Below are 27,812 nucleotides of genomic sequence, written 5' to 3'. Positions count from 1 at the left end.
CAGTCAGTGATTGAGTCAGGACTTTCCTTTTTGTATTTGTATTATAAGGAAACCATGAATACAAAAAAAAACAAAAATGTAATTTAAGGAGATGAGATGAAATCCGATTATAGCGCGCTTACATCGAAATCATCATTAATGAATGAAACCTTTGCCGGCGCATTTTGAACAGTTTTTAATTACGCGCTTGTCAGTGCAAAAGCTCATTACCAGGAATCAATATTCGATTTACGGTCTGTTGTTTAGGAAAAAGTGATGGAAATTATTTAAAAATCTAGAAAAATCGTTGTCAGTATTTTTTTTTTTGTAAAAATAATAATCATAATTAGAAGTAAGAACAAAGAAAGAATGAAAAACGTTTATTTCTTAAACTGTGCCACACATCACATGAGCAAAGTTAAAGTATGCTCTATAAATTTCAGCCTAAAGAGTCGCTTATCACGGCGTTTCCTCCACCAGATAACATGCCTCCAGTAGAAAAACTCCGGAACTAATTGTGTCATGAGTGGCACAAACCGCTCAACAAGGTTCCGCTCAGCATTATGCTGTACCTATCTATGCCATGCTACACAAGAGCATATACTGTTGATTTTCAGCCAGCCTGAATCGTGTGACTGGTAACTCGCACCGAACGCACCAATAAAATAATATAATTTGGGTCCCAGCCAGAGATTCACTCATTGGTTCACTCACTGCAGTGTAACTTATAGATGTTAGACTGTGTGTTGTCACTTGTCAGTCAGTCAGTCATGGAAGGTACTGTTTTGTACATAAGGTAGATATTATTTGTTATAAAGGAAAAGCTCGAACCACTGGACGGATCGAGCTTTTTGGCATGCAGATCCAGATAGCTATTATGATGTAGGCATCCGCTAAGAAATGATTTTTGAAAGTTCAAACCATAAGGGGGTAAGTAGTATAGGGGTTTGTTTGTGTCGTCCACACGAACGAAGTCGCGGACAAAGCTAGTGTAAAATAAGACTGTTTTTGCAAATAAAGAATATTAGAGGATGGCCGCGACTTCATTCGCGTGGATTTAGGTTTTTAAAGATCCTATGGGAACTGTTTGATTTTCCGGGATAAAAAGTTGCCTATCTTCTTCTTCTTCTTCTCTCTGGGCTGGTTTCCGCACTTAAACGTTTCCGTCTGTTGTGCGTGTGTTGCCCCTCCCCGCCGAAGTCTTCACTCCAGCCATCCAAGCTCGCTCCAGAAGCCAAGTAGACCGCCCAGGTTGCCGAGGACTTCATGGAGTGAGGTTGGGGAACCCAAATGGCGTTCTCGTTGTTCTGCCACGACCATGCACTCCAGGAGCACGTGCGTCGGCGTTTCATCGACCTCCATGCAGGCCCTGCACAGAGGACTGTCGGTAACACCTATAACGAAAAGGTGTTTGTTTAGTGGGCTGTGCCCTGTTATGAGTCCCACCACCTTCCTAAGTTTACCTTTGTCCAGGCGGAGTAGTTTGTTAGTTTGTCGTTGATCTATATTAGGGAAAGCCTCTTTGGCTTGCCTGCAGTCAGTTGCGCTTGCCCATAATCGGGAATGCTCTTTAAGTGTTAGTTCATGCAACCAAGTTTTATACTCACTGAAGGGTATGGGTACAATGGGCTGTGGCCCTGTCACCTTCAGCGTCGTAGCCTTGCGTGCTAATGCGTCCGCTGCCTCGTTTCCCTGGTCCCCATCATGTCCTTTGACCCACCGTAGGGTGATGTCATTCGACATGGCGAGTGTTTCCAGAGCCTTATGGCAGTCTTGTATGAGTTCGGAGGTTGTCGAGAATTTAGCCAAAGCTTTGAGAACAGCTTGGCTATCTGAGTTAATGTTAATCTTAAAGTTTTTTACCTGTCGATTTGCCATTGCTATGGCTGCGGTTGTAATGCCTACACACTCTGCTTGGAAGACAGAGTTGTCCTTACCGAGTGCGTGACTTATTTTCATGTTTAGTTCTTGGCAGTAGGCTCCTGCTCCTGTGCCGGTTTTTGTTTTGGATCCATCGGTGTACACTTCTATTGCATCTCGTGTTGCCTTCGGATCTATGTTTATCTCTGGATATATTTTGTATTGTTTGTCCAGTATGTGTTGTTTCCTGGTTCTGTCGCATTTCCACTCCAGGCGTGGTTCTTTGGTTATGCTTTGCACTAGAATTTTAGTGTGCCTTGTGTTCTGTTCTTTCCATAGACCTGAGGTTTTCAGTCTCAAGGCTGCGAGCGTTGCTTCTTCTTTGATTTGTAAGTGTAGGGGCGGGATCCCCAGTATGATTTCAAGTGCTGTTGTTGGTGTGGTACTCATGCAGCCTGTAATGGCGAGGCATGCTTGTCGTTGAAATTTCTGTAGTTCTTGCTGGGCGGTCGTAAGAAGAGTTCTCGGCCACCATATCAAAGCGGCGTATGTTAATGAGCTTCTTACTACCGCTAGGTATAACCACTTTATTATCTTTGGTTTAAGCCCCCATTTTTTCCCCAGCATGCGTTTACATTGGTTTAGTATCGTAAGCGATTTATTAATTTTATCTTCTGTATGCCTTTTCCAGCTGAGCTTGCTGTCCAGAGTCACACCAAGGTACTTGACCTCAGTGGACAGTTTGAGGCTTGTGTTGAACAGAGTTGGTGGTTTGTTTAGCTCTATTTTCCTTTTGTTAGTAAACAGAATCATCTCTGTTTTCTTTGGATTTACGGTAAGTTCATTTTCATTGCACCATCTTTCGATTAAGCGCAATGCCCGTTGCATGACTTCATATAGTGTGTTCTCTAGTTTGCCACTGATTAAGATGGTGAGATCATCAGCATAACCAATGGTGTAAAATCCGCTTGTGTTTAGTTTGTTTATCAAGTCGTCAACTACAAGGTTCCACAAGATTGGTGATAGAACACCTCCTTGAGGGCAGCCTCTCGCTACTATGCCTTTTGTGACTCCGTTGATATCTAGTTGTATGATTCTTAGTTCTAATAAAGCTCTTATCCAGCTGCGTATAGTTCTTGGCGCCCCGTATCGTCCCAAGGCCCTGTCTATGCTATCAAAGGTTGTCTTGTCGAAAGCTCCTTCGATATCAATGAAGACACCCAGTGTTGATAGTTTGTTTTCTAGGTCATGTTCAATTTTGCCAACAACAGAATGCAAAGCGGTTTCCGTTGATTTGCCAGTGCTGTAAGCATGTTGGTGTGAGTGTAGGGGTACATGTCTTAAGGTTCCATCCCTGAGATACCGATCAACTAGTCTCTCGAGTGTTTTCAGTAAAAATGATGTAAGGCTGATAGGCCTGAAGGACTTTGGTAGAGTGTAGTCACTCTTTCCAGGTTTTGGTAGAAAGACCACCTTTACTTCTCTCCAGGCTGTTGGGATATATTTATATGCTATACAGGCCTTATATATTATTTCCAGCCATGGTGTCAGTTGAAGTTTTCCCCATTGTAAAAGTGCAGGGAAAATGTTGTCGGTCCCCCCTGATTTAAAAGGGTGAAAGGTGTCGATAGCCCAGCTGATTCTATCTCGTGTGACTGTGTTGTTAGCAAGATCCCAATCCTCATCTGTGGGATGGTTTCCTAGGTTGTGTTCCCAGTCTGCTGAGTCTACTATTCTACAGCCAGGGAAATGCGTTTCAATGAGCGTTTCGCTTATTTCTTTGTCATCCTTAGTGTACGTTCCGTCAGCTTTCCTCAGCGAGCCGAGTGTGCGGGTGTTGTCGTCTGCTAGAATCTTACGTATACGGGCTGCGGTATCGTTCGACTCTATGCTTGTACAAAACTTTTGCCACGAGGTTTTGTCTTTTTCTCTGACGCGTTTGTTGTATTTGTATTGGGCTTCCTTGTAGTTGTCCCAATCTTGTTCTTGTCTGGTGTTTTTTGCTCTGTTGAAAAGTTGTCTGAGGTTTTTCCTCATTCTTTCCAGATCTGGGCCCCACCAGCTGTTTTTTGACTGTCGATTTGTGTTGATTTTCTTCAGAGGACAAGCTTGTTCATAACTTGTCTTGATGCACTCCGTTAGTTTGTTTACGTTTTGTTCGATGTTGCCGATATCATCGATGTCGTTAGGTTTGTTTGTACCTATCTGATGCGTTAGCAAGGTTTTGTATTTTAGTCTGTTGGTTTTCCTTGGATTTCTCCTTGGTGCGTGTTGGGTTATCATCAGATCTAGCTCATAGCATATCCGCCTGTGGTCGGAGAGCGAGGGCTCGTCGCTGACATGCCAGTTCTTTACTTGGTCTGCAGCTCTGGTTGACGCTATGGTTAGATCGATTATGGTTTGGTACCTACTCGACACGAAAGTCGGTTCAGTGCCCTTGTTAGTAATTGTTAGGTTGGTTGTTAGTAGAAAGTCCATGAGATTCTCACCTCTTTTGTTGTTGGCTGTGCATCCCCACAGGATGTGATGTGCGTTGCTATCGACAGAGATAATTAAATCTATGTCGTTGTCCTCACAATGTGTTGTGAGGTCCACCAGTTCTTTTGTTGGTATTCGGTCTTCTATGGGCATGTAGAGTGAGACTAGGACCAAGTTGCCTATGTCAATTACAGGGACGCAAGCTACATCGGTACCACATTTCCTACAAATCGGTTAAGCGGGTGGGTTTTTGCGAATCCCGTGGGAACTGTTTGATTTTCCGGGATAAAAGTAGCCGATGTCCGTCCCCGAGATATGAGCTAACCCTGTACCAAATTCCGTCAGAATCGGTTAACCTGTTGGGCCGTAAAAAGGTAGCAGACAGACAGACATACTTTCGCATTTATTATTTGTACATCCTCAAGGAAAGGAATATTCACGGATGATCATTACCTATTGTGCAGTATTTATTACTTTGGTAACTTTAGCTATATTATTATTTATTTACATCATAAATACTTGTTACATACATCAATAGTCACTACCCATGCACTACATGCGAAACTGTGTTTGTTTGTCCTTCAATCAGGCCGCAATAGAGCAATGGATCGAAGTGTTATTATTATTATACCATTGATTGTTTGTCGTTTTTGAAGTCGGTTTTATTTTTCTTTTGAAAATTTTTTATTTCACAATTTTTAGTGGCCCTACTGTACTGCTGTGCCCTAATATGCTGTGCCCAGTTAAAACCCTACTGTTTACTAAGCTATTACACTGATCGCGAGCAATTTGCTCCTATCCATTGAGGAGTTCTGTTCTCCCTCTCCGAAGATATTCATCAGATCTTCACCAAATTTATATGGGACCACCTGCACAGTATACCCTTTCAAACAAAAAAAAAAAATTCCAAATCGGTCCAGGGGTCTTTGAGTAATCGGGGAACATACATAAAAAAAAAAAAAAGATCCCGACGAATTGAGAACCTCCTCCTTTTTTGGAAGTCGGTTAAAAATTATGTAAATGATAAAAGAGCGCGGATTTGACTTGCAGCTCGCTCCAGCTACGCGCGGGACTTCAATTACCTGGCATAATATTGTATATCAAATCTTTGAAAGGAGCAATCGCCGAGTTTCTTGCTGGTTGTTCTCGGTAGGAAAGGCATTCCGTACCAGTGTTAGATGCACAAATTTTGAATATTTGCATAGGTTACTTTTTGTCCCGGGAAATCAAAAAGTTTCCACTTTCCATGGCATTTTTAAAAACCTAAATCCACGCAACCGTGTGGCGAGTATCAGCATACAAAATCTATAGATTAGCCACAATAGCGCGCGAATTTCAACAAAATAAAATGATTGCAACCTGTGTAACTTTAGAACCTTCGAAGGTTCTATGGCTGATGGCTGATGGTTTGTTTATATCACAAATGCCGCCTGTACTCTCTCCCCGTTTTTCAGATGGTTCAAGCGAATTCGCATAGATGGCGATGTTCTGTAAATAAAAGGGAATATTTTATCTCTAGAGTATTACAACTTTATTTCAGCATAATGAAATTCAATTCATCCGAAAAAAAAAAAACAAATTGTAAAAAATTATAAAATAATTACAACATTGGCTGTAATTATTTATTTTAGTAACCCATTTAAAGTGACAATATATTTGTAAATATTATGTATGTTAGTTTACAGTTTCTTTGTTTTTTTCTTGTTTTTTTTTATGCAATGAGTTAATTAATTAATTAATAATAAATAAGGTTATTTAAAAACGCCAGCCGAGATAGCCGTTGGGACTTTTTTTTATTAAACTTGATAGGGCTTGTGGGATAATTATTAAAAAGGTAATTTTTAGTCGATGTTCAATATAATTTCCCCTGATAATTCGCTAAAGGTCTTTGAATGGTACTTTGGAGTACCTGACATCTCATTAGCATGATAATAAATAATAATCATTATTCATTGTTTGTGTATTATTTGTAAAAATATTTTTTTAATAAATAATAGGTATGGACGTACAGGATGGTGATAGACTAGTACCTAGTTAGGACTCTATTCGAGGTCTAAAGGTGGACATGCGCCTGCGATTTTTAGGTTTTATGTGCATTTTAAGCAAATGAATTCACTAGTTTTGAAGGTGAAGGAAAAATTCGTTACCTGTATGCACGAGAATTTTCCATAAAGTTCTCTAAGTGTATGCCAATCCGCACTTACCCAGCGTGATGGCCTATGGCCTAATAAACTTCTCATTCTGAGAGAGCGGGCGATGCATGGGTTGGAATGATGACGATGATGATATTTGTGGATAGGCTCTACTAGGTATTTAATATTTTAATTAAAAACAAAAATGATATTAAGTACATATTGGCGGAAAAGATTTACACAACGTATAAATAAGTGATGAAAGTTAAAATAGACATAAAATAGACTAATAAATTCATTCATTATTATGAATGAATTTATAATTAACCTAATTAAATTACCTATGTATACCGTGTACCAAAATAAATTATTAATTAATAATTAGTTTTCTTTGAACGTTGTCGGTAGAAAATGTTTTATAATTTAAATATTGAGGGTAGAATGAACTGAATTAAATTTATCACTCCATAATATTGCTCTCATAAACGAGGCTTTATTTCCTTTGTGTATTTTGATGAATAATTTATGGAACAACTTTCGGAACGCGGGTCCTATTGGTTCTAATGGTGGGCTTAAAAAGGTTTCAATCTTAATTGCATTTGTGTAGAGGAATATTATTAAATTAATTAAATTAAATTAAATTAAAATTGGTTCATTAATTTAGGAGCTACGATGCCACAGACAGATACACACGTCAAACTTATAACACCTCTCTTTTTGGGTCGGAGGTTAAAAATATCACTTACTTTAATCGGGAAGGATAACGTCACAAGGAAACCTTCCTGTCTGGGAGTTTTCAAGTGTGTGAAGTCTGCCAATACGCACTGGGTCAGCGGGGCGTACTATGCCCTAAACCCTTCTCATTCTGAGAGGAGATCCGTACTCAGTAGTGGGCCGGCAATGGTTGATCATGATGAACTAACCGTGATATAGGTTAATAAATCCGCTTCCTATTTAGAGGGTCATGGCCCCTGAAAAAAAGCAGACAAGGCTTTCATCATTATATTTTACAAGACTACGACATTATTATTTAATAGTAACCTACTTGTACAATAATTACATACTCGTATCAAAGCGTAGATCGTTGGAGCTTCCTTCAGCGATGTGCTCAACTGCGCCTGAAACTGATTCGACAGTTATATTACAGGTACTTACATGTGCGTCAGCATTGAGATACACGAGTTATTTTAGAGGCTTTATTCACTGACTAGTGGATGCCCGCGACTTCGTCCGCGTTGATTTAGGTTTTAAAGATACCGTGGGAACTCTTTGATTTTCCGGGATAAAAAGTAGCCTTTGTCCGTCCCCGGGATATAAGCTAACCCTGTACCAAATTTCGTCAGAATCGGTTAAACTGTTAGACCGTGAAAAGTTAGCAGACAGACAGACAGACACACTTTCGCATTTATAATATTAGTATAGAAGTATCGATGGATAAACTATTTTAGCAACACTACACAATTGACCATACAAATGTTTATGAAAGGTAATATCTAAGCAAGGATCATTGGAGTTTTCCTCAGCGGTGCGCTCAGCAGCGCCTAAAACTGATTCGACAGTCGGTATACATATTCCGTAAGGATTAAGATTCACGAGTATTTTTACAAGCTTTATTCAGAGATAAACTACATATTAACAACACTACACAATTGATAATACAAATGATTATAATAAAATATGGTAGGATCTAAGTAAGGATCATATTATGTTTGTGTTACCTATTGTTTAGTTTTAAAAACTGTGGATCTCCACTAAAAATTAAAAATCTATACTCATAAATAAAATTGGAGTGTCTGTCTGTAATTTCGAAATAACTACCTCATATTAAGCTCATATGGTTATTTGAACGATACTAAGGGGTTTAACAGGGCTCTCTCCGTCCTCGTTTCCCTCGTTTCATACAATCGTAGTTCCAATTTCATTTGAATATTAAGCAACCAAAGTCCATGAAATTTTGCAGATATATTCTAGAAACTAATATTTGTGTCTGTGGTGTTTTAGATTTTTCTAAAAATATGTAGTTTTGAAATTACAGGGGCTCAAAGATTTGTATGAAATTTTTTAAGACCGCGTAACTTTGAAACAGAATATTTTAACAGAAATCTGGAAAACCACAGACATAGGTATTAGTTTCTAGAATATATCTGCAAAATTTCATGGACTTTGGTTGCTTAATATTCAAATGAAATTGGAACTACGATTGTATGAAACGAGTGACGGAGAGAGCCCTCTTAATTTTCAAAAAATCTCTTTTTAGCAAAAATCTGCATGTCAAATCAGTCCGATCCGTCTAGTAGTTTGAGCTATATGTTGTCTATCAGTATGTATAGTCAGTCAGTCAATCAGTCACCTTTTTCTTTTATATATTTATGAATAGTTAGAACTGCTCTATTTACTGCACTATAACACAATTTATCAATCAATCAATCAATCAATTTATTTATTTGCTGATACAGGTATTACAGGTGTAATTATAGAAATAGTCCAGCTGTATCACGCCAAGCTGGCATGCAAATACATTAATTCAAAATAGTGAATAGACAAATTAAATTAAAAGTAAAATTTTCGTTTGTTTGAAATAAATGAAGTTATACAATAAAAGGAATTTACAATTCTGATACTTAATATTAAAAAAAAATATTATTAGTCTTAAAAATATTACAAGATTACATAAAAAAAAAAATAACAAAATAAAACAAAAATGTCATCTTAGATATTCATCAACACTATAAAAGGTATTCTTAGTTAAATATTCAAATAATTTCTTTTTAAGGCCTTGTATTTTATTTACGTTTACAAGTTCTCTTATTTCCATTATTTTTATTTACTAGTTACCTATTTATATGGATAAATACAAGCTAGTATTACGGATAATTGGAGCATCCCTCAGCGGTGCGCTCAGCAGTGCGTGAAACTGATTCGACAGCTATACACTTACACGTGCGGCAGCATTGAAATGCACGAGTTCTTTTACAAGCGTTATTTACAAGATAAACTATTTAGTTAAACTACACAACTGCATGGAAGGCAGCCATCAGAGAGGTATGGGGACGCATTGTTAAGCAAGCATAGCATTAGTCAAGAGCATAACGACAAAGAAGAACAATATGCTATTTGCTTATATGTCAAAAATAAATTATTTCTTAGGAATTATTAAATAGAGGGTCTTCCAAAATAGGTATAATCCTTTGTTAGTTTTAAGTCAACTTTTAAGTGTGATAACCCTTTTAAAACTAAACAAGCACGTCAAATTATTGTGACGTCACATGACAGTATTTCATAGAAGCTCGCATGTTGTCAAACACCGGATTAATTATGCGATGTAGTTAGTACTTGTACAGAAATTACATGCTCGTATTTGAGCAAGGATCATTGGAGCTTTCCTCAGCAGAGCGCGTGAAACTGATTTACGACTGCTTTTTGAATAGTTTATTTGGTAAAATATTTAGATCCAATCGTTTCACCACACTACTAGTCTCTACAGAATACTATGTTTTGAGAAGTGTTACAGTTTACAAAGAGCGAAGTTCACTAAACCCAAACAATACGTGTACCTACATATATTTTAAATGCAAAAGTTTGTTTTTTGGTTGGTCGCTCCGCGATGAAGCATCGGATTGACGTCACTTTTTACATTGATATAGTCAAAGAACTGAAGAGTAACACAGACTATAGTGGCCGGCAAACAACTTAAGAGCATTGATGCGATTGGCTGGCGAATAGCGCGTGCACGCGATTGGTTGATCTGTCGGCGTGGGTGCACGCGATTGGTTGGTACGCCAATCTTCGCTTCCCGGATTTGCCAACTTTCTCCCACTACACCTCTACAGGACCAAGTGGTTTGCCGGGCTCTATACCTACTTTTATCCAGGGAAATAAAGAGATTGCACGGGATTTTTAAACCTAAATCCACGCGGAAAAGGTCGCGGGCATAGTATCCCCTGGCTTAGAATAAAAATTACCTACTCAGGGTTTCTTGTTTTAAACTGAAACCCTAAAAACTTTTCAAAAGAAAAATAAAACCGACTTCAAAAACCACAAACACTAAAAAGTATGAAGTCGAGCGAGCATATTAAAACAAAATTAGAAATGCAAGAGTGAAGCTCGCCCGACTTCATACCTAGATACATTACACGTGTAGCTAAACAGAAATTATTTTTTACTTTTTAGTGTTTGTGGTTTTTGAAGTCGGTTTTATTTTTCTTTTCAAAATTTTTTATTTCACAATTTTTAGTGGCCCCACTGTACTATAATATGCTATGCCCAGTTAAAACCCTACTGTTTACTAAGCTATTACACTGATCGCGAGCAATTTGCTCTTGTCCATTGAGGAGTTCTGTTCTCCATCTCTGAAGATATTCATCAGATCTTCACCAAATTTATATGGGACCACCTGCACAGTATACCCTTTCAAACAAAAAAAATTTATTCCAAATCGGTCCAGGGGTCTTTGAGTAATCGGAGAACATACAAAAAAAAAAATTAAAAAAAAAGATTCCGACGAATTGAGAACCTTTTTTGGAAGTCGGTTAAAAAGTTCTAAAATGCGTAGGTATATTCTCTAAGACTTTGGATAGTACACAAATTGTAATCAACTAACAATTGATCTGAGGAACAGGACCAGCAGGATGTTTGACCCATTCTTCGTTTTAATTTGAGGAACTAGATTTTCATTATCTCTTTTGTGCTTAAGACTAAAACACGTAGGTATCTACTCAGTTGAGGAATGAGAATTATTTTCATTTCGTTTTTCACAAAAGAATTCCAGCGAGGGCGAGCGACTTTAATTACTTAATATCGTCCTTCGTTCGGTCTATATCAAGTTTTATATGCTACACTCTTAAGCTTTCTAGTGCATAACTTATTTAAATATTGTTCGTAGTTTCAATATCCGGAGCATCTGGTCTGTAGGTACAAAAACAAAAGATCGAGTAGTGTTGTTAGGGATAATTTTTTTTTAAGTCCCGTGTGAAATTTTTGATTTTCCAGGACAAAAAGTAGCCTATATCCATTGTCCGCCCTTGGGATGCAAGCTATCTTTGTACCTTTTGGTCAAAATCGGTTAAATAGATTTGGTCGTGAATCCGGCAAACGTTTTGCAGGACATTGTCGAACTATCGAATTTGTCGGATTATAAAGTACTGCCTAAGACCCTTCAATCCGGAATTTTTTACAAAAGAGTACCTTGTAATCCGACAAATTACACATTCAATGATAAGATTCTATATGTTATACATACTCTGAAGTACAAATCATACTTCACTATATGCATGTCAAATTTACTAAATTCAATAATAATAGACATGTCGGATTACAGGGGGTGTCGGATTACCGGGGCTCCACTGTAGTTTAAAATTTAGGTATTATATCCTTTTATTTCGGATGTCCAGCAGTTTGAGATATTGTGTGATTTCGGATGCAGTAATGATCTCCATACCATCCCTAGTATCAAGGTGTATCCAATACTAATCTATACTTATTTACTAATATTATAAATAGAAAAAGTTTGTAAGTATGTTCGTAGGAAACAATCCCTAGAACTACTGAACCGATTTTCACCAATAAAAAGCTACATTATTCCTGAGTGAATATATTTTATTGACGTGACAACGTCTTATAATTCGATAGAGCCGGCTGCACGCACGAAAAAACATGACTCATGCGGCGTTACCTCGCTCTGAGGTAACGCCGCATGAGTCGTTCCATGTAAGGCTTGAAGTGCAAGCGAGAGCGCGGAACGAGCGACAAAGAAGCACAATCGGCCTTTGTTGCCACGTTCAACTATCGTCAGTAAACCGACTTTACAGACAACCAATTTTTTTTAAAAATTGGAGATCACTGGGAAAATTGCAGTAAGTATCCCGTGCGAAACCGTGGCGAGTCGCTAGTGAGTTATATGGGTATAGAAACACTCAAACGAAAATGAATATTTATTAGCGCTCACATCATAATAATATTTATTTTATTGAAGCTAATGGTGGTAGCGCGCTTTCCCATCTATATAGGAAGTGGAATAATCATAATTTGTGGGGTGGAGTAAGTGGAGTGTATTATGCTTCGTTCTCAGATATGACATTGCATAAACACTAGAAATGGAACAATTTGCACACACAGCACGTGAAAAATCACATGAAAAGCCTTTTAAGAGGGCTCTCTCCGTCAGTCGTTTCATACAATCGTAGTTCCAATTTCATTTGAATATTAAGCAACCAAAGTCCATGAAATTTTGCAGACATATTCTAGAAACTAATATCTATGTCTGTGGTTTTCCAGATTTCTGTTAGAATGTTCGGTTTCAAAGTTACGCGGTCTTAAAAATTTTCATACAAATCTTTAAGCCCCTGTAATTTTAAATCTACATATTTTTAGAAAAATCTAAAACACCACAGACACAGATATTAGTTTCTAGAATATGTCTGCAAAATTTCATGGACTTTGGTTGCTTAATATTCAAATGAAATTGGAACTACGATTGTATGAAACGAGCAGAAACGAGTGACGGAGAGAGCCCTGTTAAAACTTCCTATCTTACTTAAAGTAGGTAGCTTTTATACATTAACGAAGCAAAATTTTAAATTTTGAAAATTATAATATCTGCTTTGGGTCTGCGCGCGCACAGTCATCACTAATAACGCATAGTGAATGATTCTTGAATGATTTTGTAAAGTACATATTGATCTTCTAAGATTAACAATTTTATTGATCTCTGCCGGAGCGTTCGCACTTTATGCCAGATTATTTTTGCAAACTGTGGGACCAACTTTCCACTAGATTACAACTTATACTCAAGGACTCTGAAATACAAGTATCAGGGAGGTTTCTGATTAAAATTAAAAAAAAAGCTGTAAAATACAATATGGCGTTATTCAAGGAGCGGACCAACAAAAAAATGTTCATGGGCGACGCGGCGGCGGTGTAGCGGATATCAATCTTAATCTAAGATTGAATCTGTTAGAAACTAAATTTAAAAGAATTCGCATCTTTTTCATACAAATGTAACATCAGAATACATACACGCCACATTCTCGAAGCATAGACTCTTAGAAATAAATCTTAGAAATAAATTTTTGTACCACATCTGACATGTGGTTTTACGACTTTGCTAGTAAAATTAATGTAAAGTATCTATTTGTATTAATGGAATATGGTCTCAAAGGAAATTCATAAATACGTATGTATTTCTGGTTCCTTTAACATTGTTACACGTGTTCAGAAGATTGGAATGAAAGGAAATCCAAGTGAAATATCTAAATTCGCTGAACTCGTGGCACGTTTTTTGCTTTATGGAACCGCATTTTTGTTTGAGAATAATTTTCCTTAAAAGCAAGGGATAAAAGTTGGGAACAATTAGCCAAAGTTTGTGTAGCCAATAGGCGCCTGTGTAAATAGATGTCTTTGCTCGTAATAATTAGGTAAGTATATACTCGTACTATCATACCAAATAAAAAAAAGTTTTATTCTCGTTCCGTAGACTCTTCTTAGAAATAAATCCTGTACCACATCTGACACTTTGCTAGTAAATTAATGTTATCTTTTTGTATTAATGGAATATGGTCTCAAAGGAAATTCATAAATAGGTATTCTTCGTTCCTTTAACGTTGTAACACGTGTTTGGAAGATTGGAAAGAAAGGAAATCCAAGTGTAATACCTAAATTCGCTCCGTGAACTCGTGGCACGTTTTTTGCTTTATGGGACCGCGCTTGTTTGTTTGAGAATAATTTTCCTTAAAAGCGAGGGATGAAAGTTGGGAACAATTAGCCAAAGTTTGTGTACCCAATAGGCGCCTATGTAAATTTTAGATGTCTTTACTCACTCGTAATAAATTAAGTATATACCTATTATCATAACGATAAAATTCAATAACGAAATAAATCCTGTACCATGTCTGACATTTTGCAAGTAAATTAATGTTTTCTTTTTGGTCTTACAGGAAATTCATAAATTGGTATTCTTTGTTCCTTTAACGTTGTTACACGTGTTCCGAAGATTGGAAAGAAAATAAATATGTATTTGAAATTATTTAAATTCGCTCAAAACTAGGAATCTAAGCGTGAATAGAATGGAATGGGATGGGATCGGATCGGATCGGATCAGATCAGATCTGCGATGCGATGCGATCCGGTGCGGTGCGATGCAGTGCGGTTAGTTTTAGAAACATTCTTTGGAAGTTCAGAAGTCGAAAAAATTATTACGTCTTTTTTTAAAAACCAGCCAAGAGCGAGTCAGACTCGCGCACTGAGGGTTCCGTACTCGGGTATTTTTTTCAACATTTTTGGACGGACGGATGGACGGACGGACGGACGGACAGACAGACAGACAAAAAAGTGATCCTATAAGGGTTCCGTTTTTCCTTTTGAGGTACGGAACCCTAAAAATCATATTGGTCGACTGAACATCTCCATTATTTTAATCTCCTCTCCGCTCCGCTTAGGTGGAAACCGAGCCTGACATCCAACGCGGACGAAGTCGCGGGCAAGTTATAAATTTTTTTTGAATAAGGTTTAATAAAATTAGGGCATCTTTCATTTATATGCATAACAGGTAAATGCCTTGTTTCTATTTGATCTTTTAGTATAATAAGTCCTTTATAATCACAACAAAAGCAAGTTAGGAATAAAATTATTTTCATGGTAGCTTTCAAGCATAGATATGTATTTCAAGTCACAAAATTAGTATAATTGTTGTCCTGAGCGAGAAACTTTAAATGAGTTAAAATCACGAGACTGAAGGGATTTATGAGTATTTAAATTCAGTGTTATTGCTCGCAGCTCTTATCATAAAATACAAAAAAAAAAACGCGTTATTTAAGTATGTTCTCCCAATTTTTTTTAAATCTAGTTAGTACTGGCTAGTTAGGTATATTTCAATCTAAATATCTAAACGTATAAGGTAACTAACTGACTGATTGACTGGCTAACTGACTGACTGATCTATAAATGCACAGCTCAAACTACTGGAGGACTCTGACTGTTTGGCATGCAGTTGTTATTATGTCATACAACCCATCCGCTAAGAAGGATTTTTTGGATTCAACCCCTTAGGACCTATATGGACTATACAAATTTCCAACCCCTATTTTACCTAAAATAGGGGTTGAAAATTTGTATAGTCCACGCGAACGAAGTCGTGGGCATGAGCTAGTTATCTAATTGAATCGTATCGAAGCCAGCTGAAGTAGTCAATATTTAACGACCATTCAAACGAAATCATTAATTCGCTGAAAGAGCTCAACTTGAATTAAGTCTGTTGAAGATAGTTCCAGGATTGAAGTGCTTGTAAGACCTTATCAAAATAATGCTTAATGTCTGGGAGATGGAGCTTTTCTCGCGAGGACGGACGGGACGAGTAGCATACGATCGAGATGGGAATTCCTCGAAAAATGTAGAAAATTGCCTTCGAATAATACCTACATACATACTACGAGTACGTCTACACGTTTTCATCCTACTACGATCATATATTGTGTAGGATAAAATATGTAAGGTCTTGCCTGGAGACACCTCTAGACTTAATATATATTACAAAACCGTCTGGCTGGTTGGCAGTACACTACGAGTTTAAAATTGAAAAAATTCAAAAATTCAAAATATTTTTATTCAATTAAACTTTTACAAGTGCTTTTGAATCATTAAAATAATCTACCTCTGGTTCGGAATACCGTTCCTACCGAGAAGAACCAGCAAGAAATTCGGCGGTTGCTCTTTTCAAGTATTCAATTTACAATAATATGCCATACTTTACACAAGCAATTGCAGCGCCGTGTATTGCTGGAGCGAGTCAAATCCAAGCTTTTTTGTCCTTTACATAATCTTCGATAGTATAATAAGCTTTTTTCAGGAGCATACTTTTAATAGATTTTTTAAACTTGTGTAAAGGCAAGTCTAAAATTGACAGTGGAATTTTGTTATAAAATATTACACTCATTCCCACAAATGACTTCCCACTTTCCTGAGGCGGAGCGTAGGATATGCGAGCCTAGTCTGGCAATGCATGACGTACTTTCTGATACTATTCCGAAGAGAGTATAAAAAAATTAGATTTTATACTTTGACGTAAGATTTTCTTACACCTTTATTACCTGTTATCTCCAGCCACCCTGATCCAAACTTCATAGTCACTGATCGTTCCTCCCTATGTTGGGGGCAATACTTACGCAGAGAAACTTACAGCTTTTGTAAAATAACGAAGGTCTGGCACGCGCTGGCTCTTAGTCCATAGTAAGTAATATAGTAAGCTCCTCGAAATATCACTAATTTTGTTTTGAGGGTAAAACGCAGATGGCAGCAGCTGGTTTCACATCCCAAAAATTGTATTAGGGTCGACCTCAAACCTGTGTAAATTGTTCATAAATTACCATATTGTATTAAGTTTAGTTTTCGTATTTTTTCTCAAGTAGTTTACGCAATATTGCGGTTTATCTTGTTTAAGTAAGATTATGTAAAGACTAGATATTTTGCTTTAATTTTGTACTAAACAGTAAAACTCGTGGTCAGTGAATAAATTATGCATTTTAATAACATCAGGTGCTATTGCGTATGCGGTCGCAATGGTATAATATAATACTTTGTTGAGACTTTTAACCAACTCCAAAAAGGAGGAGTTTCTCAATCCAACCCGTATTTTTAACATTTCTATTTCTTACAAATATTAAATCACACTCTTTTGTTATATAGTTTCTTAAGTAACATAATACAATTATTAGGTATACTTAATATTAAAAATGCGAAGGCATGCCTGTCTGTCTGCTAGCATTTTACCATCCGTTTAACCGATTTTGACAGATAAACAAGCAATACAGAATTGGCATGCTTTCTGGAGACTGACATAGGCTACTTTTTATCCCGGAAAAACAAAGAGTTTCGATGGGATTTTTGAAAAACCTAAATCCACATGGACGAAGTCGCGAGCATCATCTGGTTATTATGATATAGGCCAGAAGAATGCCTATAGATATTTAATAACAACCATAAAGTTACAGGAACTCTTCTTTTTTCTACAGTAATATTTTTGCGAGTCTATAACTTCAACGAGGATAAAATAAAATATGAATATAACTAATTTATTTTATTTTTTGAAGATTTTTTGTCTGATTTTCAGTATTCGACTGCACAAAAGCGTTCATGCTAGCTAATAAATTGTTTGTAATGAAAATCATTGAGTAATAATATCAATTGCAATCAAAATACGTGATAGAGCCAAAAGTCGAGAAGTAGGTATCTGTGTATAAAGTGCGAGTGAAGTATTCAAGAAAACTTGTTGCAATTTTCCAGTGAAAGGAGTGTGAGGCAAAGAACTTCACTTATTTATTTAAAAAAAATGTTAAGTGCTAGTTTATTTTTAAGCTGTGTTGTGCTTACTCAAGCTTTTTTCTTATTTGGAGGTAAACTTTATATTTTTCTCTTAACTCTCAAGAGTCATGTTCAGTTTCTTGTGAGCTTCTTCTTAGACCAGGGTGCGTTTGGCACCCACGTAGCTTTAGTTGTGAGTTGAAGAATATAGTTAGTCAAAGTCAAATCTTTTATTCAAAGTATTAATCCTATCGTTGTAAACTTCATGATAAAAATTTCACTAAAATAAATTTTAATGTTACAATTTTATAGGAATAACAATAATGATTAAATTATTCAATATATTCAATTATTCAAAGAACAATCTCTAAATTCTAGAACAATACTGTTTTCGTTCAAAAACGGTCATGGTCCATATCGAATAAATTAATATTTACTTTGACTTTGTTTTAAAACGGTAAACATGCTTAAGGTACCTACTTATATTACGAAGGACAGACAGCGGAGGGTTAATTATAAGATCCCGTTGGTACCCTAAAACCCCTAAAAAGGTGCTAGGGTACAGAAACCTAAAAAACGAGACTTAAAAAATAATGTGTCACTGAAGTGTTAAGAAAGAATAAACACGTTTTTCAGGCCGTTTTATTGGCATAACAAGATCATTTCAATTGACATCATTTCTCAAGCTGACGACGCGACGTGTGGGTATAAGACATATCCTAGTTCATCTTCTAGAGCAATATAACAGTCACATCCCCATCTGAATTTCTTTAACGTGACCTGAGTACAAAAAATTTCAAAAGGATAAAGTGTCCGTTCCACTGATGAAGTTCTGAGTTCCGTAAAGTAACCTTAGCTGCGCGTAGATCCGTCATACGGACAGGAAAAGGTTGAAAAAGTCATAATTTTTGCAGAAAGAGCATCCTCAGGAGATGCTCCTATTGTTTTCTTAGTGGCTAGCTTTTCCGGCATGTTTAGTAGTAGGGGGTGAATCGTGCATATCGCATATTGCAAGTTGCATACATATTTGTCTGTTTTAACGGATTATAGCGAATTAACCTTATGGAACATGGACAGATTGAGATAGCAATCGGGGTATGGGGGTCCCCATCCCGTTTGCCATCTCGACTTGTCGCATACTGTACCTGATACCAGCCTCTAACCAACAAAAGAACTCTTTAAATTTTTGACCTCTGGCAGTAGGATCGAGGCCTAACCGAGACGTGCATTTGCCACTTTTACAACGTTTAACATGTTTTTGCACTTTCATGGTTTCCAGTATAGAATTAGCATTCCAAACTGGTAGTAAATCAATGCGATTATAGAATTGACGATCCAAAAGATTTCTTATGCTTATCTTTACTAGTCGTCTTTATTAACTTCTCAAGGTTATTATTTGCTCAAATACTTAGAGTTTTATTTCAGTTTTCATCCGCCGTCGTTAAAATGCAGGACCCCAGATGGTCTTTGCAGACTTTCATTAACATATTTCTTTCTCTTTATTGGCACTTAAAAGATCTTCGCTATCGTATCTAAAGTTTAAACACTTACTAAATCTGTTGCCTGATTTCTATTCGCGTGCGAATCGCGGCGCGAAAGCTCGTGAACAACTTATGTCGAATGGCGCGTAACAACCATCTACTTACATATTTTGTTTCGTTTCGGGCCAGTCATGGACTGTTTCTTTCGCGTCGGTTCGCACGTGGGTGAAAAGTGAGTATACAGATTAAAAATGCTTTTTTTTTAATTCTTTATTTGAACCAAAGACGAGTGTTACATGATTCCACTTGACATCCTGAAACTCTCTGGAGCCTCATAAACTAGATCAGATTACTAATTATTTATTATTATATACTATTCATTGCTATGTTTAACTAAGTAAGCCCATGATGATTCATGGTGCTCTGAAGTAAACGAAATTATAGTTATTTGCACACTTTGCCGAACAATAGTCTAGTCTAATCTAAAGCTTACCTGATCAACCCATTTTCGCCCCACTACTGAGTACGGGTCTCCTCTTAGAATGAGAAGGGTTTAGGCCATAGTCTGCCACGCTGGCCCAATGCGGATTGGCAGACTTCACACACCTTTGAGAACATGGAGAACTCTCAGGCATGCAGGTTTCCTCACGATGTTTTCCTTCACCGTTAAAGCAAGTGATATAATTGCTTAAAACGCACGTAACTGAAAAGTTAGTGGTGCGTGCTCGGGATCGAACCCCCGACCTCCGATTAGGAGGCGGACGTTCTAACCACTAGGCTATAGTAGAAATTTCATATTTGGTAGTAGGAACTAGGAAGTAGTTCATTTCGGCGCCTCTTGAGGCACAGGCGGAGGAAGCGCCGGGATAGCCAACTCTTAGGTATATTTATTTTTAACCCCCGACCCAAAAAGAGGGGTGTTATAAGTTTGACGTGTGTATCTGTGTATCTGTGTGTCTGTGTATCTGTGTATCTGTCTGTGGCACCGTAGCGCCTAAACTAATGAACCGATTTTAATTTAGTTTTTTTTGTTTGAAAGGTGGCTTGATTGAGAGTGTTCTTAGCTATAATCCAAAAAAATCGGTTCGGCCGTTTGAAAGTTATCAGCTCTTTTCTAGTTACTGTAACCTTCATTTGTCGGGGGTGTTATAAATTTTTAATTTACACTTGTATAAATTTAAATTAAACTTTTTTCTTTCCTTCTTTTCTTTCTAAATTATTGGGGACTTGTACAATGTTTTTATTATATTTTCTCTTTTCAGACGACGAGCCATTATTATTCTGCATAAAAATCTGCCCTTTGTATTGTTCGCCGAGGAGACGACGTGATGTTGGTAAGTCATTTTTACCCGACTGCGGCAAAGCCAAAAGGAAGGGTTATGATTTTAGCAGTCTATGTATGTATGTATGTGTGTAGGTTTGCGCTCTTTAGGGAAGGCCTATGTCCAACAGTGGATGTCCACAGGCTGATGATGATGATGATGATGAACTGCTGCGTGGCTGACGTTCCCGCTTCTTTGCTCGATGCTTTATAGTTCAAGATATAAGATAGGTTGACCTTCACCCAGCTGTTATCCAATTGTAATGTATCTTTCGCGTTTTTCGATACTTAAACGAACATATCGCATATTTTTTTTAAAACTACCATATAGGATACCATAATATCTATACAAGAAAAAATCTTTTTAGTAGGTAAGTCGGTACCTAGTAGGTTATAGACATTGTAGGTATAGTGATTCTTCATAAATAGAGCATCTCTAGTGAATACCCATATAAGTGCCTACAATAAAAATGCCGTAAAAATAAAGCACCATGATATTCTGCGGTTCATAAACAAAGAAACTCATATCCGTTTCGTACAATATAAAGGGTAGGTATCTAATGTGTGTAATTTTTCACGCTCACTGTCCTCCTATTATAAAAGTTTTATTGAGTTCTCCAGTTGTTCAGATTTTGGTGGTCAAATACTGAAAATTATTACTTACTAGCTGATGCTAAAATGTTTCAAAGAGTTATTAAACACTAGCTGACACCCGCGACTTCGCCCGCGTGGATTTAGGTTTTTCGAAATCCCGTGGGAACTCTTTGATTTTCCGGGATAAAAAGTAGCCTATGTGCTAATCCAGGATATTATCTATCTTCATTCCAAATTTCAGCCAAATCCGTCCAGTAGTTTTTGCGTGAAGGAGTAACAAACATACACACACACACACACACACATACAAACTTTCGCCTTTATAATATTAGTGTGATCTTCACTACCCATATTAAAATGCGAAACTATGTTAGTTTGTTGGTTTATTGGTTTTTCTTTCAATCACGTCGTGACAGAGAAATGACGTGATTCTTTTGCTTGGGTCTGGATATAGGCTATTTTCTATCCCGGAAAATGAAACAGTTCAAAACATAAATCCACGCGGACTAAGACATTAGCTATCAGACGTTATCATCACTATAGAGTTGTTTTGTGGATGCTGTGGATGATTATTTTGTAGCCGCTTTAGATCAGTTATTATCTAGACCAATTATTATTATTGTTACATTTTGCAATTCAAAGGCATAGTATATAGGAGGCATAGTATTAAATACTGTTCCAAAAACAAACTTCCTTTATAACAACAAAAACTTCACTTACAAGTAAAACATTGCGAGCAAACCTGCAAGCAATGTTTTCAAAAGTAAGTGAAGTCTGCCAATCTGCAATTGGCCAGCGTAGTATACTATGGCCAAACTTTTCTCTTTCTGAAATGAAACTCGTTCTCAGTAGTGAGCTGGCGATGGGTCGATCATGATATTCAAGGTGATATCCTTTAGAACTATAATAATATTATCTACTTATACGTTTTTTGTTTCAGACTCATCATCCCTCATTCACCGACGACGACGATTTATAGAGCATTCACCGTACATTCCGTACAACGAGGGCTATGAAGACCACGGACACCACGAAGGACACGAATATCGCGAAGGCTATGAAGACCACGTACACTACGATGGACACGAATACCACGACGGCCATGAATACCACGAAGGCCACGAGTACCTTGCCGACTACGAAGTCGTACCATACCACTTTGACCCGTACTACTTCTGCAAGCCTCATAAATTTACCACTACCACACCAGCCCCAACAACAATGAAAACCACTACTACTGAAGGGCCCACAGGAATATGCATGATATGCATGAGGAAATGCACTAAGTATCCAAAAGCGAAGAAAAGCTAAACTGGGTTTAGATCACTAGTTAAAACTATTTTTAATTAAAATATTTTTTTTAAGTTTTTGAAATATAATCTTACAAATTACCATAAAGCTTATTAGTAGCTTTATTTATATATTAAACTAGTTAATGCTCGTGACTTCATCCGCGTGGATGTAAGTTTTTGACAATCCTGCGGGAATTCCTTGAATTTACAAAGTTTTCCTTTTTTTTCTGTGCCAAATTTTGCTAAATCGAGATCCGTGAAAACGTAACATACAGACTGTCTGTCTGTGAAATAAACAGGAAAGTCTGTATATAGGTCTACCCTTTCGCCTTTATAATATTATCAGTATGGATTTAAGAAGCCTTAGGTATTTTGCAATCAGGTCAAGAAGTTCTCGGAGCCGTCTTTATGTAAAATTCTTAGCCTTTCGCGTAAAATATGAGTCGGCGCTTTTATCAAAAAGCCCTTTTATCATAAAAGCAGAAAACGGAATGCGGTTTTGAATGGACAAGTACATTCACATGTTCTGAACTTTTAGCTATAAAATATATTCATTTTCACATACCTATTTAGGAAGGAAAACTTCGTGAAAATTGCGGACTTTCATAGCGAAAATTCTGAGATAATATTAATCTAAGCTCGCAATGAAATAGGGTGGGCATAAGCACCGATCCATCTCATAAATGGCCGGGAAGTGGGACATTATTAAGTTGTTTAAACGCTAGGTGTTTCTTGCAACTATGTCTACCTAGTTACGTAAAAAAGATAGCAAAAGAGAAAACCATTTTATTTTCTTAGTAGTCTCAAAACAAACGCTTATTAAAATGTTTCAAAGAGTTATTAAACACTAGCTGACACCCGCGACTTCATCCGCGTGGATTTAGGTTTTTCGAAATCCCGTAGGAACTCTTTGATTTTCCGGGATAAAAAGTAGCCTATGTGCTAATCCAGGATATTATCTATCTCCATTCTGAATTTCAGCCAAATCCGTTCAGTGATTATTGCGTGAAGGAGTAACAAACATACAATCACACATACAAACGTTCGCCTTAATAATATTAGTGTGATTAAATCACAATACTAATAAATAATTAACTCAAAACCTACTGTTTGTCTGTAAGCATACATGTATAGGTACGTAACACCAGATTGGGTTACATGGTCAGGTCTATCTTAATAGATACTCATCACACCCTGTATCATACTCGCAAAATACCTATTACAGAGAGCTGATTTTCAGTTGAGGCCCGACCGATAAAGTTACACTCAATAAATCAAACTGTCAATGCAACTGAACTTACCTGGTTTAAGATTTTCTGTTTCCTGTACATTTTTAACCCCCGACCCAAAAAGAGGGGTGTTATAAGTTTGACGTGTGTATCTGTGTATCTGTCTGTGGCATCGTAGCTCCTAAACTAATGAACCGATGTTAATGTAGTTTTTTTTGTTTGAAAAGTGGCTTGATCGAGAGTGTTCTTAGCTATAATCCAAGAAAATCGGTTCAGACGTTTGAAAGTTATCAGCTCTTTTCTAGTTACTGTAACCTTCACTTGTCGAGGGTGTTATAAATATTTAATTTTCACTTCTACTTAGCCTATTTGAATAATTTAAGTTCTATTTTATTTAGCGTTTAAAATATAGTGAGTGACCTCTATTATGAACATAGATGATCTCCTCACGTGGTTAGTCGATATAAGTCCGACTAGTTTCGATACCATCTGGGGTCCTGCAAAATGTCGAAAATAATCCTACAGAACCCTCGGTGCGCGAGTCCAACTCGCACTTGGCCGGTTTTTTTCACAGGGACTCAGCTCGCGACGTAAGGCGGTAGAGACTAAACTAGTCAGGCTTACGTCGACTAAGCATGTGAGTAGGTATAGCCGGGATCATTTATATTCATTACTCAAGTCCTGCACTAAAGTGTTGCAGGACTTTTAATAAACAAACATTGCATAACATACATTTACATACGGGATGTACCTACTTAATGTAAACAAGGAACTGGCTTTTAATACGGTAATTGAACTAGTAACACCAGTAAGTTTTTAGAAAGTGAGAGTTGCGACATTTGAAAAGATCCTGCGTAAGGTGAAGGCTCAGTTTACCTTGGCAACCTTTTTTCTATCCCGCGTAGTCTATTTGCAATCTTGAATTACCTACCATACACATAATATATCTAATTCTTTCGATATTATGAAAGTCTACACAGACTGTACGGAAAACAGATAAGCACATAATATCTTACTCTTGTCTCTACTATGTTGTATCACACTAACAAAATAGCATTACTTTACATCCCTTTAAAATGACTCAACTAAAACAGTAAATAAGTCATAATAGAAAATGCATACTTATATACTTATGTAAGGTATATGTTTTCTTAACAAACACGACAGACAGACAGACAGACAGACAACAAAGTGATTCTGTAAGGGTTCCGTTTTTCCTTTTAAGGTACCGGAACCCTAAAAACGGCACTAAGCCGTGGAGTTTGGAAATTCCTACGAGAGACTTATGCCCAGCAGTGGATCCATAGATTGAAACGAGGTGGTTCATTTTATCTTATACAAGAAAATAAACCCAAGCCAAGGTTGCCTTGCCTGTCTATCGGATTCTATAGGATATTCTGAGAAAGAACCATTTGAACTAGTCGCCTACTATCGCACTGCGCGACATCGCAAAGTCTGCACCCCTACATAGTCGAAATTCCACAGACTCGTACGAATCGATTCACTTCCATGTTTCTAATATGCACTGCTAGGATTCCGGTTTCTGGTTTTACCTCCAGCAACAATATTGGCACTTTTAAAAGAAGTGTGAAAAGTGAATAGGCACCCTCTATGCAGACGCGTTCCACCTTAGGCTGCATCATGAGTTACTGCAGAATGAAGTCAAGTGCATGCCTATATAATTATAAAAAAAAATTGTATAAGGGCTCACTTTCCAGACTTATGGTTAATTTTTTTTAATCCTGAAATTTTTAAGGGGCTTTTAAAGGTGACCAATTTGCTAGTCCCATCGTTACAATCTAAATTAAAATCAAAGTAGTTTTTATACACTTTTATTGCTTCTACACAACTTGAATTAGCACGAAGGAAGCGGTGAAGCCAAAGTGAATTTCGCGGGAAAATACCGCGTGATTTATGACGCTTTGACAATGGAAACCATCTATTTGTTTTCCCACTTTCCTTTTTTATTACACGTGTGACGAATTTATGTACGCTTTGTTCCGTAAACTTTTACGTTTCCATTGTTATTTAAGTAACAATAAATACATGCAAGCGAAAGTAGTTACGAATTCCAGCGGTAGGCATATGAAATCTATATATACCTAGTTCTCCTCTAGATAAGTATATCATTTATAATTAAACGGGATCCGATTGGACCAAAAATAGGTAGGTAAGTATAGAGATTTTCTGTAACCCGGCCGGCGTTAGGAAATTGGCAGCGTTTCATCCACATGCCTTGAAGAGCACGTAAAGCCTTCGCCTAATTTCTCTCCTGTCGTGTCGGAATTCTGTTCCATTGGGCTATAACTGAAGAAATAGAGAATGCTCCTGTTTCCGCATTGTAATATCTTCCGCGCCATCTGGCTAATATCTCTGTGGAGAACGCAGCCTGCAGCGTTGGGAGAACATTACTAATGCACTATAAATACGAACTTTAATACTTAACCTTTTAAGCAGCTTTAATCGCAGTTTGTCTACATTAGAGAGCTATCGTGTATTTAGTATTTACAGTACTTTATTATTTCCTCAGCAAAGTTAATTTTCGCTAACACGCTCTCTTATATTTTGCAGGGGACTTAACTCGATGTGAGTTAGATTTAGGTAGCACTTTAAGTCTACTTAACGGAGCTTTTTAAATAAACAAAACTACTTTTCTATAGTTGCTTTTACTATCAATTTGAATGACTAACTTAGTGTTTAGGGTTCCGTACCCGAAGGGCGCGACGGGACGCTATTATGTACTAAGCTTCTGCTGTTCGTCTGTCCATCCTTCCGTCTGTCTGTCGCGGGCTGTATCTCATGAACCGTGCTAGGTAGAGAGTTGAAATTTTTATATGGTACGGGACTTTCGTGCGCGAATCCGACTCGCACTTGACTGGTTTTCAATGATCCTTTAAAGGTGCATTTCTCCAATGGTTATCAAGTTATAAGCAAAGGCTGCAACTCGCATGAAAAAAGGTTTGTTTGGAAAGCCAAACGGCCACGGGCCACTCCAATGCGTTAGAATAGAAGATAGAGTCTACACTAATATTACAAAGAGGTTTGTAAGTTTTAATGTAGTGGTAATCTCTAATGATCTAATTCTAAAAAATCCTTCACTGAGATAAGATATTATCCCTGGGTGATTTAATATGCTATAAAATATATCTTGCAACAGAAATATCGGGAAAAAGCTAGTGATTGATATGACTAGTAGCGATAAAGCTGTAATTATAGAAAATAACTACATTTTAATGATACATATAACAATAACAATTGTTCTTTACACAGACGATCGCTTAACGTTTATCTCCATTTTATCGAAAGTAATTTAGGATCTTATGGTAATCACATACCTACCGACACGACCCGCCAGAGCTGCAAGATAATATGTACGCAATAGTTTTTGTGTCACGAGGGATCAAAGTGATATTTTATTCCCTAGGGGCGCTATTTTGAATTCAGAGCGAAGCGAAGGATTCTAGGAGGAAGTAAAACCCTGAGCGTAGCGAGGAATTCAATATACACCACCCAAGAACAAAATTACCTGACAAAATAATGTGGCCCCGAGTGACACACACTTTTTCATAACTACCTATGAGAAAAACTCGAGAAAAAACAAAACGTAGCACTAAAACACGGACGCGGTCCAATCAGAAGAGCGAAAGTTCAAACTCCCATATTATAAGAACAAAATAGGTAGATGTTCCCGCTACCCCTTGATACCGATGTTCGTTTTTCAAATAGGTATGATGAAATACACACATTTTGGTTTCGATAGTAAACGAGGACCCAAAGAGCCATTTTCTGCTACGTTTCTATTAAAACTTTTAAAAGTATGCCCCTAAAAAAGCATATTACATCAACCAAAGATTATGTAAATAATAAAAAACCGGCCAAGTGCGAGTCAGACTAGTGCACTGAGGGTTCCGTACTCAGGTAATTTTCCGACATTTTGCACGATAAATCAAAAACTGTCATGCATAAAAATAAATAAAAATCTGTTTTAGAATATACAGTCAAAGCCCTTTCATATGATACCCCACTTGGTATAGTTATCTTACTTTGAAAATTTAAACACATTTTAATTTTTTATGACATATTAAAAAAAAAACTACTTACTAGATCTCGTTCAAACCAATTTTCGTTGGTAGTTCGAATAGTTATGTACATCATAT

At 37.1% G+C, this 27,812-nt stretch overlaps 1 protein-coding gene across 2 annotated transcripts; it reads left to right on the top strand.

Annotated features, from left to right (window-relative positions):
• Positions 1-17,717: 17,717 nt before the first annotated feature.
• On the top strand, positions 17,718-22,447 carry LOC123873893. 2 transcript variants are annotated; one of them, XM_045918993.1, is made up of 4 exons: positions 17,718-17,830; positions 20,482-20,553; positions 22,075-22,181; positions 22,227-22,447. In XM_045918993.1, exons 1-4 carry the CDS (start codon positions 17,767-17,769, stop codon positions 22,443-22,445), a joined length of 462 nt encoding a protein of 153 aa, XP_045774949.1. In that variant the 5' UTR covers positions 17,718-17,766; the 3' UTR covers positions 22,446-22,447. The 2 variants fall into 2 exon arrangements, with proteins under 2 accessions (XP_045774949.1, XP_045774948.1); XM_045918992.1 differs by having other exon boundaries at positions 22,075-22,447.
• Positions 22,448-27,812: the final 5,365 nt, after the last annotated feature.

The sequence above is a fragment of the Maniola jurtina genome, chromosome 17 (genome assembly GCF_905333055.1).
Source record: "Maniola jurtina chromosome 17, ilManJurt1.1, whole genome shotgun sequence".
NCBI classification, from domain to species: Eukaryota; Metazoa; Arthropoda; class Insecta; order Lepidoptera; family Nymphalidae; genus Maniola; species Maniola jurtina.
This window is presented reverse-complemented; position numbering and strand designations above follow the sequence as displayed.